General features: G+C 39.1%; 1 protein-coding gene across 1 annotated transcript; it reads right to left on the reverse strand.

Moving 5' to 3' along the window:
• Positions 1-773: 773 nt before the first annotated feature.
• Positions 774-8218, reverse strand: cnga3a (cyclic nucleotide gated channel subunit alpha 3a). The gene is made up of 9 exons (XM_032572841.1): positions 7929-8218; positions 6003-6117; positions 5787-5876; positions 4327-4476; positions 3385-3444; positions 2715-2909; positions 2480-2581; positions 2292-2398; positions 774-2184 (listed from the first exon to the last, which is right to left on the reverse strand). Exons 2-9 carry the CDS (start codon positions 6101-6103, stop codon positions 788-790), a joined length of 2202 nt encoding a protein of 733 aa, XP_032428732.1. The 5' UTR covers positions 6104-6117; positions 7929-8218; the 3' UTR covers positions 774-787.
• Between the last annotated feature and the right edge of the window lie 13086 nt (positions 8219-21304).

Genomic DNA, 21304 nt, shown 5'->3' on the forward strand with positions numbered 1-21304 from the left:
TTTTTTTCACAGACCAACAATTTTGGCTGGATAGGAACCAGTGTGATATTACTTAGGTGGATGGTTTAAAGCTATCTAGAAACACCAACATTAAAATTTATTTCTCAGGTTAAGCAATAGATGCCGTATGAGGAGTTCTAGTGTTCAGCAGCTCCAGCTTGTTGTTAATTGACAAATTATTTTCGATTGCTAGCATTTAAAGAGGCTGGAAATGTAAAGTAAGGCAGGGATTGTTAAGACAGTAATAGTCATAAGCAGCTAGTTACTATCCATCAGAAATTAGTTGAATATGATCTGTTTTCAAAGTAAGTTTGACTCTTTTTTTTTTCCACACATGGACAAAGAAGTTATTTAATATGAACATTTTATTTGCATATAACATTCATATTTGTAAGAGTATGCTGACAGTAACATATAAACAATCCTGGCTTTTTTTAAATGTTGACATTTTTATACAGTAAACAATGCAGCTTAAGAAGAGCAATACATTTACCTCAATAATCTGAATTCTTATCAGAGGGGGGAAAACAGTCATCCTAAGGCTATGAAAAGCCAATGTTTGGCATAAACAAGTGCTTCCGCTCAACACACTCAAATTGTTTCAAGATGACAAAAGTAGCAGTTAGTCAAAAAGCACAAAAAGAGACTCTCTGCATTCACTGTACACAGTTTGACACATAATGTGGTGATAATAAACACGACGTATAAATAGTTAAAAATGTGGGCATTGATATGAAATAAAAGAGAATCACTTTCAAAGTTCTCCAGTAATGTTTTTTGTTTTTTTTCACTGGACCTTTTTGTCTTTGTCAGCCACCACTTCGGCGAGGTCCTCCGGTTTTATGGATTTCACTTTTCCCTCCATCTGAGTGACCCTCTGCTTCAGCCGTGCCTGGGTGGAGGTAAACTCTGCCATCAGCTGAGCAAACTTGGTCTGCATCCCGTCCAAGTTGTCCTGCAGTTTCACGATCTTCTCTTCCAGATCTTTGGGGTCCGCGCCCGCATTCGCAACCGCCTCGTCGATTAGGTTGTCTTTCATAAGGATGGCTTTGCCCTTTTCTTCCAGAGCTTTCTTGGCATCCGGATACTCGGTGAGCGCCTCCATCAAGTCGTCTTTGGACAAGGCGAAGAGATCAGAGTAACCCACACTTCGGATGTTGGCCGTTCGTCGGTTACCGGCTTTACTCCCCTTGATGCCTAAGATACTGATTTCTCCAAAGTATGCCCCGTCGCTGAGCACCACAAACTGAGTGACTCCATCATCCGCCACCACTGCCAGCTTTCCTTCCTTTATGATGTACATCTCCCTGCCAATATCCCCTTTCTTACAGATGTAATCTCCGGGACTGAACACCTGTGGCTCCAGCTTGAGCACCAACTCGATCAACAGACCAGCTTCGCAGTCCTGGAAAATTCGCACTTTCTTTAGCGTATCCAAATGGACGTTGATGGCGATCTCCGCCTTAAGCTTGTCCGGGAGACTTTTCAAAACTTCTTTCTCGTCGCAGGTCTTCTTTTCGGTCCAAAGATAGTCAAACCATTTGATCACTCTGGCCTCCAAGTCTCTGGTGACTTTTCGAAACTGCATGTACTGCTTTATGGAGTCGATCTTTGCCTGAAACTCGGCACGAGAGGCATTCATGTTGGAGATCATGGCACCAACGTTACCGACGATACTAGCAAAGATTAGCACACCGGTGAGAAAGTCCCCAATGACAAAGAGGAATTCAACGTCTTTTACTGGTGCTGGGGTTTCTCCGATGGTGGTGAGGGTGAGTGTCGACCAGTATAGGGAGTAGATGTACTTTCGTGCCAAGCGACTGTACTCTGGGTGACTGATGTTGGGATAGACCCACGTGTCAGATCCAAAGCCAATGCTTTTCGAAAGGGAAAAGAAAACACAAGCATTCCAGTGGATGATGGTGAGGATGTAAAGCACGAGATTGCTGATACGAAACATGTTCGGGAAGCTGGTTCTCGTCTCGGTGCGCTCAAAGAACTCAAAGAGCCTCTGGATTTTGCAAAGACGGTTGAAACGAAACTCTGGATTGTCAAATCCATACTGCAGAAAGAGCAGGTCTGTGGGTATCATTGAAATCATGTCATATTTGAACTGAGATGTCGTTCTGTATTTAGCTCTCAGTTTTTTGGCATCTTTTACCAACAGTCCTTGTTCAAGGTAACCTAAGAGAAGTAAAGCACAAAATAAGAGACCAACCCACAACATAGAGTGAAGATTAAGTTGCATAAAAAAAACCATTTCTTTCATTAAACATTTCCAGAATTTGGACCTGTTCTCGATCTGACAAATGTGTCCATGTAGTAGATGATGTCTGAGGTATAGTCCAAGACTATCCAGAGTTTGGTATACGAAGATTGGAGCTCATTAAAGGAGGCCCTAGAAAAAGAGAGAGAAGCAAAAATCAGCAAAGAAATGTTTGTATTCAGGAAAATAATAGTAGTACTAACAAGACAGTACCTTGTTACAATCATGATCAGGTTATAAAATACTGGGCCCGCAATGACACTCAGCCATCTGTAGTACTGGTCTGCAGCTGGATCCATAATCCAGATTTCTTTCCTGAAAACAACTTGGTACTTAATAGTGGCAATATGAAAAACATTACAGAGAAAACAGATTTTTTTTCTCTCTCTAAAATTCAAATTACAAGCAGAACTTGCATCGGCCTACAGTCTCTTAACGCAATACTCACGGAGGTTCCTCTTTCTTTTTATCGTCTTTCTTATCTTTCTTCTCGTCTTTCTTTTCATCTTTCTTCTCGTCTTTCTTTTCATCTTTCTTCTCGTCCTTATTTTCTTCTTTCTTCTTGTCTCCGTCCTTGTCGTCTTTCTTTTCCTCTTCCTTCTTCTCGTCTTTCTTGATCTCGTCTTTTTTGTCCTCTTTTTTGCTAGAGATCACAAGCTCAGTCTTAGCAGTGCTGGAAACGGACTCGGAGTAGGGAGGGACACGAAAGGTGCAAGCTACCGATCTACACAGGGAGCAACTTCAGGAAGACCAACTTAGGATTGAGGTTTTTGTTGCCAGGTCCGATGTAGGTCATCTTATCACCCAGCAGATGGCGCAGCGTGCTTAGAGCTCTAATGGAAGTAAATTCGTCTCTAATTTGCAAACCCACATCCACTTGCAACAGGAAAAGTTCAGAAGTCGAGTGGAAGGTGTCATTATCACCATAATTAGTATCAGAATTTATTTTTATGATGCTTGTAAAAGGAACCGGAAGAAGGGAAATACACTTTCTACGGTTTTTGTTCTTGCTACTGGCTAACTGGATTAGCTACCAGTACAAGGGGGGAGGCTACAAATACTACAATGAATAAATATATTATGTCTATATTTACTTCTGAAAACTTGGGTACACTTACTCATCTGTGTTGTTGCAGTTATTTGTGTTGTAAGCAGCAAGAGGCCATTTACTGGAAAGACTTAGAAAAAGAAAAACAGATAGAAACGTCTTAAGATATCTTTCCAAGATCTATTTCCAGATACTAAAATACCTAAAGGTGAAAGTGATTTTTTTTTAAATAAAAACTTAAGATCTTTACAGGTAGCCAACAAACTAATATACAAGATTATTTTTTGTTTTCAGTTGGTTTTTTTAACAGTATCAGTGCTGAATTTTATTTTCTTGTATCTTTGACAATGTAAAAAGTGCTGAAGAGGCATAGGGCCAATGGAAATTAAAATGTCAGAATCCTTTTTTTCAGAAGCTTTAATGAAAATAATAGGCTGCCCTTACTTAGTCTTTGTCTTCAGAATAGATACAAAACACATATTGAAGCCTTGTCAAAACTAGGGTTGCCAACTGTCTCATATTTGCCGGGATGTTCGGCATTTAAAAAAAAAAAAAAAACATCCTTCTGTTTACCGAGGCCAGCTTAAAAATTGTAAGAAAATAAAAAAACATTGTGTTGATTAAATTCCTCTTGTTAATCTTTCACATTAAATGGACATAACTCATTCAACTCATCAAACGTCGAATGAGTTAAATCCGATATTTAATGTTACTCAAATGTTGGAGAAATAAAAAATATATTGTGGGATGATGTCACAATTGATACATTACGTCTCGAGGCGCCGCACCTTGGTGGAGCTGTCCCCGTTTTGGAGGTGCTGCTTTGGCAAGCTTAATCATAACAGAGTGCAAACCCAGTGTGTAGAATCCAATGTTGAGCATTTGATTGAAAACTGTGGCTCTCCAGGTCAATTGTCTCGCTAAGTGATTTTGTTTAACGTAGCGCCTTTTCAAAAGACACTATACTGTAAATGGACGCCGTCTAGTGACTACAAAACAACAGCATGCTTACTTTTTCTTTCTGTGTGCGTCGCTCTCCCCACTGGTTGCATCTTTAAGGGCCGGGCCTCTGATGCGCTCCAGGAAGGAGTCATTCCTCTCCTCTATGGGGTTCACTCTGTGAGACACCCAGTCCCGCAGCATGAGGAAGAGGTAAGACAGCCTAAAAGGTCAGCGGGAGGTGAAACGGTACAAAGTGACATCGCTCTAGGCCGGGGATGGATTGTTCGTCATGTTGGCTTACAGGAAATACAAGTTGTGATGGAGGTAACTAATATAATGACAAATGTATCAAAAGACAAGTTCTTAATATTGATTCAGTACTTGTAGGGCTGGGTAAGGCGATGTGTAGGACCTCCAGATGATCGTTAGAAGTAAATGTGCATAAATGTATTGATATCCATAGTGACTATATAAACTTCCACCTTCTCCCAATATCCATTGACATCTTTTTATTGGTATTTTCAGTTTCTCCAGTCTTTGTCCTTATTCACCCCAAACACAATTGGAATTTGAACTGTCTTAGCTCACAGGTTCTGTTTAAATTTGGGTCAAGCAAAGGAAGGCATTGAAGGTAGAGATAGGCTGACATGTCAAAGTACATCCTCGCATTTACTTTCGCTTTTCACTTTCCGGCTGCACTTCTGTGCTTATGGCCTCCGTTGACCATACGATTGCGCAATTTAACATTTTGAAAGTAAACTCACTTAATGGAAACACGGCAATAAAACGGCGATACAAAGTCTTGGTGCTGGGATGAGGTGGTCTTTTGGCCCAATTGAAATCGGTTCATTTTGCAAAACTGCAATGGAAATACTTTATTTCGCATCTGGTTGTTGATCACTGGTTGCTGGCACAGTCACCACAAAGAAGAAGACGACAGGAAGTGTTTGGAGGATGGTGGTACGACATGTTTTTTAACGACTTACTGCGTGAACAAACTTATTCACGTCAGATTTAATGTAAACACCTCAATTGTGAACTTGCTGCTTTTTGACATTAGCGGAGTACTGACTATAGTTTGGGCACATTTGTAATTGAAACGCAGCTACTGTTGTCTTTACAACATTTTTCCTGCTGGAAGAGACAAACTAGACTTTGCATCTTTACTTCCTGTTAGCAGTACAGAAGTCATTCTGAATCAGAAATGATTTGGTCCAAATCATTGCACCTTTTTGGTGCAAACATCCACGTGGAGAGCAAACAAAGCAAACTCTACTTGCCAAGGAAAATTCTCAGAAGACTTATTAGATTACGGTGCATCTCTGAAATAACCAGGAAGTCTTGGCCTACATCTCTGTTTTCTTGTCATCCATTCAATTGATCTGGACCCAAAGAACTGAGTCGGCAGATGCAACACAATGAGTCCCTGGTGTTGTAAATCTAAATCTAGACAGTCGAATGAGTTTGGTTTCTTTCTCACTCTACACCTACTTATTAGCACTCAAAATGTAAAAGTGCATAGATGTTCACCTGGCCAATGCCCTGCCACCTCTGTGTGGGCTTCTATGAGACCCTGAGGACAAGGCTCTCGCGGAGGCGTCTTCACAAAGAGAGTGGGCCCTAGGAGACAGCAGATAAGGTAAAAGACATTCACTTGATCTTGGAATCTAAAAATGATGACAGCACTCCAACGATCTCCGGTATCAGAACGCAAAGTGAGTTTATTCCCTAATTTGGCTTTCAGACCTGCTGTCCCCATTTTCCATGGCAGCGAGTTCATCGTCGGATGTGTTGGTGGACGGCCGATGTCTTGCTGAAAAGGAGCTTTCACTGCACACTTTTGCCATCTTGTTGTAGCCGCCTGTGAGGAACAAACGCACACACACACACACACACCCCCTCAGTCGGACTGAAACATCGTCGTGAATTAACTAATTAATTAATGGAAGGTGTAAATGTGTTGACTGGGTCCCGACATCTGTGTGAGAGTGCCACCTAAACGTACTTCTTGTTCCGTGAACACTAAACAAGATCAGTGTCGTCTTTTGACGAACCCACCCAGCCGGCTTTTAAAATAAGCTATGGCTTACAGGTAGAATGCAGCGGCTGTGTTTAGTTGTTGTATACAGCAGGTTAAGTCTATTAGAGCGCAGCTTAGAGAGCAAGTACAACAGTAAGTGGCTGAAAGTCCCAGCAGCCTGCAGAGACGGCCTGATCTGGGGAAGAAGAAGGTCCAATTTTTACATGTTGCGCAGAGATTCACACCAGAGTCTGAAAATGTACGGCTGTCGTGATCACGTTCTGTTTTCACTAAAACGTGTCGTCTTGTCTCTGTCCAGGTGATGACTCACTGATCTCTGGGTAAAACCAGTGGTTGTAACACGTGCACTCATGTAGATTACAGCTAATACCGAGGAGTTAAGCTACCCCCAGTAAATTCAATCACACTGAGAGCATTGCCAAAAGGCTAAGTGTTTGAAGGGTGACGGGGGGTGAAACCAGCGGCGTCTGCGCCGTAAATATGAGGAGCATCACTCATATGGCGCAGCAACTCCGCTGACTTGCTTGTGTGCGTTCATGCGCCGCATCGAGAGAGCAAAGGTCACTCAGCGTCACTTCGCTTGTGGTTTGAATATTTTTTGAGTCAAAGGGTCAAAATCTGATTCTCAAGCTTAGTGTCAGGAAATGACACAGCACTGTCATTTCCTGCGTTGTGAGGCAAATTTACGGATTTCTTTAACCGAATTTGAAGGATGAGAAAGTACTCCAAAAAGCTTTGCTGTACACAGATTTATAATAATAATGATAATGGTAGTACTGGGATCGCACTTTTCTTAGTTCTCAGGGACACGTTATAGAGGAACAATATAAAATCAAACAATGCAAAATAGCAGAAGAACTCACAAAAAGGACATATCATGCATTAAAAGCTATTTTGAACCGATGTTATTTCCGTACATGATATGCAAATCTAAAGCAAGCAATACTACTTTACTATTCTGCAGCCATACAATGATTCAACAGTCTTTTATATATATATAAACAGTACAGACCAAAAGTTTGGACACACCTTTTAATTCAATGAGTTTCCTTTATTTTCATGACTATTGACATTGTAGATTCATACTGAAGGCATCAAAACTATGAATAACACATGTGGAAATATGCACTAAACAAAAAAGTGTAAAACAACTGAAAATAGCCCTTATATTCTAGTTTCTTCAAAGTAGCAACCTTTTGCTGTGATTACTGCTTTGCACACACTCTGCATTTTCTTGATGAGCTTCAAGAGGTAGTCACCTGAAATGGTTTTTACTTCATAGGTGTGCCCTGTCAGGTTAATAAGTGGGATTTATTGCCTTATAAATAGTCATGAAAATAAAGAAAACCCATTGAATTAGAAGGCGTGTCCAAACTTTTGGTCTGTACTATATATATATATATATATATATATATATATATATATATATATATATATATATATATATATATATATATATATATATATATATATATGCACACAGGACTTTTTTAATTAACAATGCATGTGTCCTCTAGTAGCCAAGCAACGACATTTTGTTGTGCTGTGACAGTAAATCTAACTCTAAGTCTAAATCTAACCATTAATATTCCATTTTGCAGCTAAATAATCACAGTGAACCTATTACTCACTTGTTTGATGATTCCTCACGCTGACATTCTCAGACTGGCCCCAGTAACCACAATGCTCTCATTTCTTTGATACAGTCCCATCTTCCCAAATGAAAATGGGATTTCTCTTTTCTTTCTTTCTTTTTTTTTTCTTTTTCTTTTTTTAACTACGTCTTTGCTGGCGATTTGTTTGATCCAAGCGAGGTATTCCAGTGGAGTAGTCCCCGGTGCGCAGTCACCACAAAAATAACTGAAGGCTGTCCATAATTAGATCCAGGAGCTCTGCAGCCTGAGGTCTGTGCAGACGGAGCGCCAGAGGAACAGACAAAGGGGGAGGAGTCCTGGAGCGTCGCTGCACCTGCCATGACCACGGCCTTCTCTGACAACAGGTTAGCAAAAACAAACAAACAAACATCTAGTTGCAAATGTTTACGTGGTCAGATCACAGCTTGCAGCTGGATTTGAATCGGTCTTTTTGGGTGTCTGAATCAGCATGACTACTGGAAGCTTAAAATCATAAGAAATCATAATCATAAGAATCATAATCATAAGAAAATGAATGCAGTTATTTTCAAATTCAAAAAAAAAAAAAAAATACTTTATTGACCCAATCCAAATAACATTTTGCTGTAACTCAAATTACTCAAGATTCTTCAGAGAGTTATTGTAGACGGTGATGGCTGTGGGACAGAAAGATCTCCTGTAGCAGTCTGTATTACAGAGAATTTGAAGAAGCCTCTGACTGAAGACTCTCTGTTTTTCTATGACCGTCTCATTATGTGAAATTCTTCTTTGCGCCGTCACCTCCAGAGGTTCCTCAGTCGTCCCAGACGTCTTCACCGGATCGTTGAACCGCTGTAATGTGTCTATTTCAGTTTTACACTGATACGCTAATAGCCCCCAACAATATTTACCATTTTCTCTTATGACCCTCATTTATTTGGTAATATTCAGTCCCTCACTAAAATATTTATATCCCTCAAATCTTTTCACATTTCAAGTCTTGACTTTGACTGGGCCACTCTTTAAAGACATGAATGTGCTGTGATGGCGGCTCTCCACCGACGGTCCACTGTGACGCTTTGCAACATTGTTTTATTTGGATCAGTCTAAATCTGAAACCGGAGGCTTTTCACGTTTGTAATATATTTTATATACACTGTGTAAAGATTATGACATAAGTGACTAAAGTTTAGGAGGCCTTAATTCTCTCACACACCTTTTCAGCTCTTCCCACAAACTCTCCAGGGACACGACATCAGGGTTTTGTGAAGACCACTTCACAAATGGGCATGTTAACAGATGATGAGGTATTTCATGTGAAGTGTAACGATATTTATGGTACTTCTAAAAGAAAACATCACGGGTCTCGTTATAGTGCCGTCGTGCCGTCCAACCGCCTGCTGCTCGTCGGCCCAGGCATAAGGTTAAAGAGAAATCCCTTGGCAATATACGGCGCTGCCAAGCTAATCCCAGATTAGACTTGAGTACCTATTTCAGCCAGCTAATGCCCCCTCGCTTAAAGCAATAGAACATTTTGCCTTTTGTGTTAATATTACGTTGAGTACGCCGCCGGACACACGCTGTATGTTTCCCTGCGATCGGCACTTTGATGTTTTCAGCTGAGAAAGTCCATTAGAGATCGTCTCCTTTATTTTGATTTGATCAACAACAACAAAAACATCAATTTGAAATGTTTTCATATCTACGGTTATCACAGGCTGAATGAAATGAGGACTGTGATATCGTTTAGATTAATCCCTACTAAGAGTGGGTTTAAAATAAGTTGCTTATTTTTAAGTGTGATCTATTTTATTTCAGTCAGGGAGTGAATTGGCCAGTAGCCCTCAGGTACAGTGATCTTATGAGAGCGTCTTGGCGTTCCTGCTAAAAGTCAGAGAGCCCTCACAGCATCTTAAATCTTAGCTTTTCCAAAGTACAGTTGTTCCTCACACATTAGCTTGCATGGGAATTTGCAACGAACGCGCACGTTTTGGAGTTTTCATGTTGTCTTTTGCTGCTGAGGACATTTTTTTTTTTCTGCTTTAGCTTCATTTTTTGGTTTTTCAGTTTCTCTTGTAAGTTACACTTTGCAATGAAACACCAAATATGTGTGGAAAGAAGGTTAGAAGAGCATCAGGAAGGCCAGCTCTGTCCTATGATGACCCAGCAATTCAGTGCAGATGTTAGGAGACACCAGGACTCTGGGTAACATCACACTGATGAACAGTATGTCCCACTCCAAGCATGAAGCTGTTGCTGAACTACGGAGCTCCTTCAGTGACAAACTGCTGCATCCTAAGTGCACACATGAGCGTTACCACAGATCCTTCCTCCTAGCAGCTATTACACTATGACCATCACTACTCCAGACAAACTCAATAAGTCTCTGTTTGCAGCTCTTCTTAAAAATAGTCTGTTGTTGCCTTTATATGCACAAATGTACATGCACTTTTGTACATTTTTAAAATGATCCCATCATGTGCACGTTCCTTTGAGTCGGAGAATACCTTTTTTAATAAGTGTATTTTTTGTCATGCTATAAAGTTGTCCTTATTGTACGGTATGTTAATCTTACTTCCTGTTTATATTTTCATCCTTGTGTGAATCTGCATTTCATTGACTTGCCTGTCAGTTGGTGCACCTGAATTCACCCAGAAAAGGTTATTTCTATTCTAAAGTAACACAATGCAACGTAACGCAAGTCAGCATAGCGCAACGCAGCGTAGGGCAACGTAGCGCAGCATAGTGCAACGTAGCATAACGTAGCGTAACACGGTGTAACGTAGTGCAGCGCAAAGTAGCACAACGTAGCGTAGCGCAACATAGCGTAACATCTTTATTGTCATTGTACTTTTCATAACTGTGCACACAAGCGCAACGAGATTGGGGCACAGTTCTCTCCATTGTGCAATAATATCAAACAAATAAATAATACTATAATACGCTATGCTGTACACAATCTAGCATGACATCACATAGTGTCAAAAAGCGTTTTTCAGGGTTACAGTCCTGTTGTAAAAACTGTCCCTCCCTCGGTTTGTTCTTGTTCTATTGTAGAATATAGCAAAGCAGATTATTTAAAGCTAGATGTTTAGTAGAAGAGATCTTTTGTGAGGCAACTAGGTCTTATGAAAAATAAAGAGTGGATTCACTAGAGATTTTTGGACCGCTTTCTCAAACAAAACATTAGCGAACCACAGGACCGGCACCCTTCTAGTGTGCAAAGCTCTTTGCGAAGAAAAATGTTCACCACAAAGTACTGTGATTCAGTTTGATCATAATTAAATTAAAGTGTTACTCATGTGCTTGAATATAATCTAATCAAGACAAATCAAATTAGATCTGACCAAATCAAACTTCTTGCCATTTTGTTGTGGTCTAAAACGAAACACGATCGGGCTTCACTGGGATCTCCGACGTAATCGAAACAAGAAAGAATTGTGCAATAATGTCGTGTAATATAAAGTACAGTTTCCTTACAAGGAGCAATCTAAGCTTGTCTCGTTTCATTGGCTGTTTGACTTCCTCATCCCTAAGAAAGAATCAAAGATTTTAGATGCCAGTCCTAATAAATTTTTAGGGTCTATTTTTTTCTGTGGGCCTCTTTATTCTTACTTTTGAGATTAGTTTTTGATGAAAGCTGATGAAGAACCACCATGTTGTCGTGTAGTTGTTGGATTTTGTGTCTTATGGTGTTGAACTTGTTCAGAATAGAAACATTTTTGTCCTCAGCATTTCAAAGTGCATTACACCATAGATAGAACATCATATGAAGCAAGCAGTAAATGTTACATTTTGTCAAATGCCATCATCAAAATAATCAAAAATGTTGACCAATGTTCCAGTTTCAGCAGAGGAAGTTAGCTCTCCAGTCTCTTATTTACGCCTGCTTTCATATTTTTGATCTCCATCTGATAGCCTTTCATGCTAACAAGATGTGTGGAAATTACAACATCCTAATTCCCCTATTTAACAATATTCCACTTCTTCAGGTTGTTGAAAAACATTACTGTATTAGTCAAGGTTTCCCCCAGCGTATTATAAGCCTGGCGGGCCATAAGGCTTTCCTTGTGCCCCACCAGGCTAAGTATTGTTTACTTATTTTAGTTTGTTTTTTTTAAATTGCCTTTTTTTTTAAGACGTTATATTTGGAGTTTAGGTATTAATTTTCCAGTCTTCCAATAACACATAATTATTAAGTGATATTTTCAAATTTCCTGTCAACTATAAAAAAAAATTTTTTTAACTCAAAAACACAGCGAACCGCTGCATGACTGCCGTAGCGCCCCAAGCACCTTGCTTAGCAAGTTTTCTGGGGGAAACCCTGTTAATTACGCATTAAAAAAAATATATATAAATAATGATTGTAGATTATTTTTTTGCCTGTCACATAGATCCTAACAAAAAAGCACTCATACACACAAAAAAAATGTTTCTTTGAATCAACTTCAATTTTTGATTTGATTAGTTTTGCTCAAGCTACATTTCCGATTCAAATAAATCTGATTTCAGAATCACAAATCAGAATTATTGCTAATAAAATTAACTGTACCAAATTAGAGTCTTTTTTTTTTCTCTTAAGTTGTTTCAGAAAAACCTTTTTTCTTTTTTTTTTGGTGTAGAGCAGATTTGGTTGCGGCTGCTGATCTGAGGACCGAGAGGCACCAAGGCGAAGCTCCCTGAGGCGGCCGGCCAAAAGGAAGCCTTATTCAGGCAGCAAGTAAACAACACAGCCAGCAGCTTTTGTACATATGAAAATTAACCCGATAATATAACTAATCTGCTCGCTCGGTTTTCATTGCATTGTTTAAATTCATTTATTCGTTCGGCTTCGTCCGGCTCGGTGCGGCTCGCCGGCTTGTCACATGGCCAACACAGGGGCACGAGGGTCATCAAATCACCACATTCACACACTCATGTACAGGTGTTTTCAAATCACTGATTATATGATAAGCATGCAAGAAAGAGGAGAGCACTCACACTGGCATCAGGGGAACACGCAAACTAAACAGGCAAGATAGAAACCGGAGACTTTCTGACTGCAAGGAGGCGATTTCAGTAAACGTGAACGTTAGCGTCTTGGCAAGACAGGCCTCATGATGCGGAGCTTTGCAGAGGCTTTGAGGCCTGTCAAGTGTTTTTTATAACTTCCTGGCTTTGCACGCTTGAAATAGGAGCATTTGACTGGAAGTCAGGAATTCACTCACTCTTATTTGTTTAAACCAGGGAACAGGAATCAAATAAAAGGTGACAATAAACTCACATGCAAACATTTTAGAGAAACACTTGATCTTGAAATAACAATTGATCCTAATGATCAACGTTATCATTAATTGTAGACGTGTGTTTCTCACAATTTCAAGAACACGTTGAGAATTATTTTTAGCCTGAAGTGAAGTGAAGTGAAACCTTTTCTGAATCAGATTTAAACTAAAAAAAAAAAAAGGTACTGAGATTAAACATATATAAACATGAAGTAAAGTTAAAGAAAAAAAGAGTCAATTTTACATAATACTGGCCCTTTAAACAAATTCACAGAGGTCAGACCTGTGTCAGATCTACATAGCAAACATTAACCCACGTCGGAGGGGAGACATTTTTAAGATGCCACACGTGCCTGTGATGATTATGAAACGCTCTCAGATTGAACTCTACAGCTGAAGGGTCCTCAGCGCTGCTGATGGTCGTCTGATGATGTGGAACATCGCTCATCAGATGCTAGAGGTTGAAGTGCGTCTGCTCTGTTTCGGCAGAGGAGATGACTTATCCCCTGCCAAACACTCGGACGTGGTCACTATAGCAACCACAAGGACATGTTTGACGTCTTTTGTCGAAGAAGCTCTTCTCCCTCAACGTGATGGTTTCTTTCTGTTTCGTGATTGTTTTACACTCTTCGGCTGTTTGTTCGTCTCTCTCCTGCAATTGTTACATGACATTTTATTTAAGGTTATTTTTTTTCTATATGTTACAATTATAGAAAGCAGAAGTTTTTCAAGCCGCTAAAAACAAAAAAGTATCAACAAATCGAGAAATTTTAAAGTGAAAAGTTTGATGCGTCTTTGTGCTCTGAAACTTGAGACAATGTACCTTTAATTAAACCAATACGTCGCTGTTATCCATATAATAGTGTCACTGCAAAAACACAAAATCTTACTTAAATTGATTTATATAAACATTAAATTACACTCATATGCTAGTAAACCAACCAATATGTACACTGCAAAAACACAATGTCTTGTCAAGGATTTTTGGTCTAGTTTCTAGTGCAAATATCTTTGTGCACTTGGAATACAAAGACAAAACTAACTTACTAGAATCTTTCTAGAAAGATATAGCAGCTTATTTTAAGTAAATAATTCCTTAATATTGATTTTAAAAACTTAGTACTTTTTACAGTACTAGTGTACTAGCACTGGCAGATTATTGCAACTATAAGAAGACATTTTTCCCATGTCCTAAGTGACATAATCTGCCAGTGGTAGTACTAGTAGTTTTTAAACATTCATGTTAAGAAAAAATTGACTTTGAAAAAAAATTCTATATTTTGCTTAAAAGTTACTTGCGAGTTTGTTTGTTTTTTTTAATCTCATTTAAGATGGAACAACATATTTCCACCAGAAACTAGGCCAAAAATACTTTCTTTTTTTGCAGTGTTAAGCAGAAGTGTGGGACCAAATATACATTTTCCAGAGACGCTACCTTTTGGTCACACTAAACATCGGAAACTATTAAACGCACTTGAAACTCTACCTTATTTAATATGAATTATTCATAACACAAGAGCTTTAGCTGCATTGCTGCAGAACCTGCCTGCAGCAGCTTTTGTATACATGACAATGTGTGTATAGGACAAGTTCACGTCTCAGCCAATTTCAGACATCGTTGGGATGCAGCAGAACCGGAGTTATGTTAGATTGCTCAAACTTATAGTATGTGGCGCTTCCAGGCCGACTTGAACTAAACCCAAAGGAATGCTCAAGTAGTATGGTAGTTCCCTGTGGGGGGTGAAATGAGACATTTTGCTTCCGGGAGGCTAAGAGTAGCTTCATACCTTCGCGTTGTCATTTCAACCCTTACTACTTTCTTTTCGTACTTGTAAACAAACCACCTACCTCGTCTCCGTTTGCGTATCCCACGGCGTCTGAGTTTATTTGTTGTTGTAGTGAAGAGTCTTTATGAGTCATGGAAATCAAGAACCACGAAAAAGGCTAAACAAATGTCATGTTTATTTCAGTCGCAGATTATTTGCTGGAAACTTTTTTGTAGTCACACTCTGTTTGCATCTATTTTGGATCTGAACCTGTTTGGGCCAGTTGACAGATTATGACCCCTGTTGACCCAAGATAAATATAAGTGAACTCCTGACCACTAGAGATGAAGCCATAAAAAATTATTTTTTTTTAAAACTCCTAGGCCACGGTCATTCTGGGGATCAATTTTATCATTAAAACTGTTTCAAAGGTGAGTAAAACATAAAGTTTATAAGCCAAAAGGTTGGAATTACTCCCCTACAGCTAACACCTTTAAGCACACTACTTCCTTGATTGAAATTAAGGAAGCAGTTGGTTTCCTTGAAATGGCAAACATCCAGAGGTTTTGTGTGTGAAATGTTTTTATTAACTTCAGAATAAAAGCAAGGAGAAGGCGATCAGAGGAACGAGTCCTGGACCAACATGTGCTGAAAGGCCTCTCAGCGAGGAAGAAGTAAGAAGGGATGAAATGACCTGCATTTAAGTCAGCATCCATTCCCCAAAGCTACATATTCTCTACAGTCTTTCTCCAGACTGTAGAAAGGGCTTACAGGGCAGTAGCCCCGGGCACCAAGAATTGGGGGGCACCAAAGATTTAGGATGTTTTCATAAAGGATGCAAGTTTTACATAGTACCTTATTTTAAAAAAAAAAAAAAAAGACCCTCATAGACCCATATATAATGTGTTGTTTTAATATTGTTACATTTTTATTAATGCGTACAATCATAAAGTATTTAGAGATTCTGAACTTCCTGTACGACGTTTTTTGGACCAACATGGAGGCCATCTCACTTTGGACGTTTTAAACCTGCTGATGTGTAGGCCTGCCTATTAACGTACTGTAATTTGAAATTATTATTTTTCTTTCTTATGTAGGGCAACAAAACTGGCTTTAGCCCAGGATAGAAAGGGCCCCTTTTCCTTCTAAATCCGGCCCTTTCTACAGTGTCTGATTTGTAGGGTAAAGCATAATTATCTTTGAAAAAAATGAAGTAAAAATGATATATTTGACAAATATTTTGCATCAAGCCCCTCGCTCCTTAAATTAGACAGCTAGCCTTTAAAAGTCCGAGTCTTTGTCATTGTATATTTCCTTACAGTGTACACAAGAATAATGAAATTGGTTCTCTCCTCAGTGTACTTATATTGAATAATAAAACAACAATAATTAATAAACACATTATCCACAAACATAACATGACATTTAATAGTGTCAAATATCAGCATTTACCAGGGCAAAACGGGTAAATCTGTGAAGGGAACACATCAGTACGGTCCTGCTGTTGTGTATTAAAGGTTGACTTCATGTTGCAGCTGAAACCTGTCTGCCCCCTATAGGAAGCTCGCAGAATTACACCGGTTTCACATCTTCAGCCGTATTTAGCCTTTATTCAAAACAGTGGAGGTAAATATAAAGAGTTATGTACGACATGCTGAGTAGATAGCCACATTGTAAAACATATTTTATCCAAAGATGTGTTCTTTTTCATTTTAATTCTCACCTACTGTGCTTGTACATTAACTTGTCTATTAAAGCTTTAGCAACCCAACCCCTGCATAATGCTCGTGTCAGCTTTTTGTGAGCTGTGTAATGCCCACAGACCTTACCTAGCTAAAACGGACAGTGCAGCTTCAGTGGTGATTAATGCCCCCTTAGGATAACCAGTCCATGTTTGATACTGTGCGTTAAAACATTTACTCCGAGGCATTCACACAACATGTAAAGCATCCCGTGTGTCTGCCGGGTACCAAACACTGAAAAAGCCCGTTAAGCGCAGTGATTTACAAATGAAACTCGCCGAGTCCCCGAGAGAAAGACAGAGGGTGATGAATCCGTTTTGGGACAAGACGGGTAAACATGGAGTGGAGGCAGAATGTGGACGTTCCTGTTTCTTACCTCGAGATTCTTTCCCATGTTTATGTGAACAATGTCAGGCAGAAAACGGCTGCGGCCGTTTTCACTCTGAACTTCGCCCCTGGCAGGGAACTCCTGCCCCCGAGCGCCTCCGTCCAACGAGCCACGAATATGGACTGCGGCCACTGAAAAGTCAACAACCGTGGCACCGAAACAATTTTAAGGGAAATATGTTGACTGGTGGATGTTTGCAGTGACATGGAAAAATATCTGCTTCCTCTTTGCTTTTACTTTTTCAGTCTCAATTAAATGCTTCAGATCATCAAACTAAATTTTAAATCACATTTTCTTTTGCCCTCAATAGATAAAATTTTCATTTGTAAACTGTTTTTTTAATTATTATTATTATTATTATTATTATTATTATTATTATTATTATTATTATTATTATTCTGTCAGTTTATCTTTGCCAGATAGTAAAATTCATTTTATGACGTGGAACAAAAAAACTCAACTGATTCATTTTAAGCTGATCTAATTCATTGTCTTTTTTTTGTATTTGTTTACACACAAAAACAGACCAGAATGACCTCTGTGACCTCATTTGTCGCCATGTCTCAAACATTTCCATGATGGGACAGAACAGGAAAAGTTGACGGTGGAGCAAACAGCTCTGCCCTGGAGTATTTGTTTGCATTTGGCAGAGCTTCTGAGGGCTAGTTTATGTACAATGGATGTCAATAACATTGATTATTTCATTACACATCAACCTGCAGAGGCAACACTCATACTTACGATCCCACTGATTCACACGTGTGTGAGAAACGATCAATAACCATGAGTCACAAAACATTCGATGCGGTCTGAGTTGAGGGTGCGGTTCAACGACGGACACCTTTATGTCCGGAGGTAAAGACTAAACAAACGGGTGGCGATGAAATTAGAGCTATTAAAGACATTCTTAACGAAAACCACATTAAATGGATCGCTTAACAAAGTGGAGTTATGTGAATACCACAAAACAGCCCATTTGAAAGACAAACGATGAGCGTAACTGCGGCGACACTTGCAGGAATGTCATGAAATGTGATTACCAATATCAGCTGAGCAATGTTAGTGTCTTTTTTTTTTTAAAGAAAAGTTGAAGTTTACTAATGAGCTAGACTCGCTTGGAAACAAAAAGTTGTAGTCTGAATTATAAATCCTAAAGCTGTCGAGCATTTCATGAACCGATGTGGTGAACTGCTTGGCGTTGTCAGTGAAGCGAATAGTTATGTCTGGTTGAGTAAGAAATGTGTCAGTAGTCTAACCAGTGCAAAAACATGACAGTGTGATTTATCAGTAAGCACTAATGGTCACAAGCTTTAATTTAAAAAACTCCAACATAGGTAAGCCTTCAATTCAACATCAACATGCCTTGTGTGTATTGATAACAACAGACATCACAAAATGCCTCCAAAAGTCCTGAGAGATCCTCCGTAGGATATCAGTGACAGCGGAGAAAGACACGTTTGACTTTTAATAATACACGTCTCAAACATGTAGACGTTTACATCAGCGTTAGAAAAATATGGACTAAATTTAGATTTAAAACCTTTGTTGCCAGATCTACACAGTAAAGATGCATTTAGAAACTCACGAGCAAGACTGTAGCCATAAAGGAAACGGTTGGTGGACAGATTTGGAACGATGAACTCATTGAAATACGATGCATCTTGGTCAATAAGAGCTTTATAGGTACAACAAGAGGAATTTTGACTCTTATCTTCATTCTCATTTGTAGTCACGCTGCCCGCAGCCTTACTTTTGCAAATGTATCAATGAAATATATACTGCTTTAAGTTAATAATGCCACGAGTAGCACTGGAAGTAAATAATATAGACTGGAGGTATGAAGTTCAGGAAAGTGCTATTTGAATGCTGTAGCAGTGACTCAATGATAACACCGCGCTGTACAGACGCTTCGTCTGCACCAATGGAAATTCAACCACCTTGCAAGTGAGCTGGTTGAATTTTGACATGAGGGAGGTGGAAGTGAAACCCACAACCTTTGGATTGGAAGATAGCTACGCTTCCTACTGAGTCACATTTATCTGAAAACAAGGAGATAGTGATGTCATGTCAAGTAGCTCTTTTGAAGCAGTAGCAAATGGAATAGTTTTAACGCTCTTCATCCCAATACACTATGGAATACTGCACACATCATAAACAACACACTTTATAGAGATAGCAGTTTTGATGAGTGTACTTAATTTCTTCACATTTAGACTCAGGTAAAAGTCTAAATGTGATCGATAGTAGATAGATATAAACATAGCAAGATACGACAGCAGCTCAAGAAATTTTCCTAGTCTGGCCAAGGGCGCATTGACATACAGCTTTGGAAAAAATGAAGAGACCACTGCAAAATTATCAGTTTCTCTGCTTTTATTTTGTATATGTTTGAGTAAAATGAACATTGTTCTTTTGTTCTATGAACTACTGACATCATGTCTCTGAAATTCTAAGCAAAACTTTAGTATTTATTTGCAGAAAACAAAAAGGGTGCAGCGCTTTCAGAACTCAAATAATGCAAAGAAAACAAGTTCATATTGATTTAGGCACAACAATACTAATCTTTAAACTCAGGATGAGTTCAGAAATCAATTTTTGGTGGAATAACCAGGAGGTGCAGTGGGCTCTTCATTTTTTCCAGAGCTGTATGAATGGAAGACTACTGATAAGCCCTGGAGGACTCCTTAATTGATTCACTCTGGAATCTGAGGAAAAATATTCAAAGTCAGGAAATACAAAAAGCCTTAAACCACACTAATAACATGTTCGGTCCTTTTTGACTTAGTGTGACAGGTTATTAGCATGATGCCCTGTATCAGCTAAATACTCAAAGTAGAAAATGTTGAAGCTTTGTAAGCATGGTGAAACATTGCATCATTTTCATCATTTGCCTATTAACATTAGGCATCGTCACTCTTATAGCTACCAGCTACTATGTCAGCCACTGATAGCTGTACTGGTCATCTGGAAGTGTCTCTCTTTTTTGAGATTTTAAAGTAATTACATTTTCTTAAAAAAGTATATTTTTGGGATCTACATAAGTGGTTTTTAGTTTAATTTATGGTTGACGGATTAAGAGTTTGTTTTATAGACCTTTCATGCAATTATGTTTTCCATCTTACGTGTACAGTTAGAAAAGCGTTTTTGCTTCGATGCTTTTGACCTCACAAAAGCGAAAATTATTAACAGTATCGCTATTAACATTGAGAGGACGGGGTAGCAGTAGACGGCATGAAATGACCAACCTTTGACACTCTTTATCACACAAGTGAATAACACCTTATCTTGGTGTTGTGTTACAAATGCTCTTTGACATTGTGGTTTGTTTGGCCACCCAAGATGAGCTCAACTGGATTTGCACTGCGCTCCCTTTTGCAGTCGGCTCTCTGCTTTTTCTGTGTGCCAACAGTGACAGCAGAAGTGAAAGTCACACCTCAAGCTACACTGCAGCTTTCTGAGAAGCAAGGGTCAGCTACTAAAGTTCACACCGGCCAAAGTGACAGGACTCGTTAGGATCACGGTATCCTTGGTTTAAGCTCATTTATTGCTCTCGAGCATGAAGTGTTGCCGTGTGCGCTCCAAAACACAAACATCTATCTTCATACTTCAGATTTTCTGCATGTTTACTAAAGCAGATGCCTTGATAATTTGGCTTTGGGCTTCACTATTTCAGTGTTCACTGCTTTTCTAATGTTATCATTTCGTTTGGACCAAAGAAAGGTCTACAACTGGGGGAGGTAAATAGCTGATAAAAGGAGTAACTACTTGGAGGCATTGCTGTCCATTGAACATGTTCTCTATTTGTCGTCTCACAATTACAGATATATCTACGTTGTTTTATTGGAATTTTACGTGTTAAACCAGCAGAAAGCAAGGGCTTCATTCTGAAATTGACTAAAACAGGATACATAGTTTTCTTTTTCTTTTTTATTTCTCAAAGAAACCAAGGCTTGACCACAGAATGATGCCGTCACCACTGTGATTCACAAAAGTGATTCACAGGATGATGTGGCATGTTAATATTCTTTCTATTCAAATCTAGAGAAATCGTATAAACTTGAGTGATTTGTCTTAAACTCGAATTTCAATGGATTACACAGTGAACTTGAATGCGGTTCAGGTTCAAACACGAATAAAACATGTTTAACATTAGAGGTCGGACAACACAACGCGTGCCACAGATTTAACAACACACAAACCATAAAGTTCTGACAAATAATCATAACTTGCCCGC

This window comes from Xiphophorus hellerii, chromosome 9 (assembly GCF_003331165.1).
Source record: "Xiphophorus hellerii strain 12219 chromosome 9, Xiphophorus_hellerii-4.1, whole genome shotgun sequence".
Lineage (NCBI taxonomy): Eukaryota > Metazoa > Chordata > Actinopteri > Cyprinodontiformes > Poeciliidae > Xiphophorus > Xiphophorus hellerii.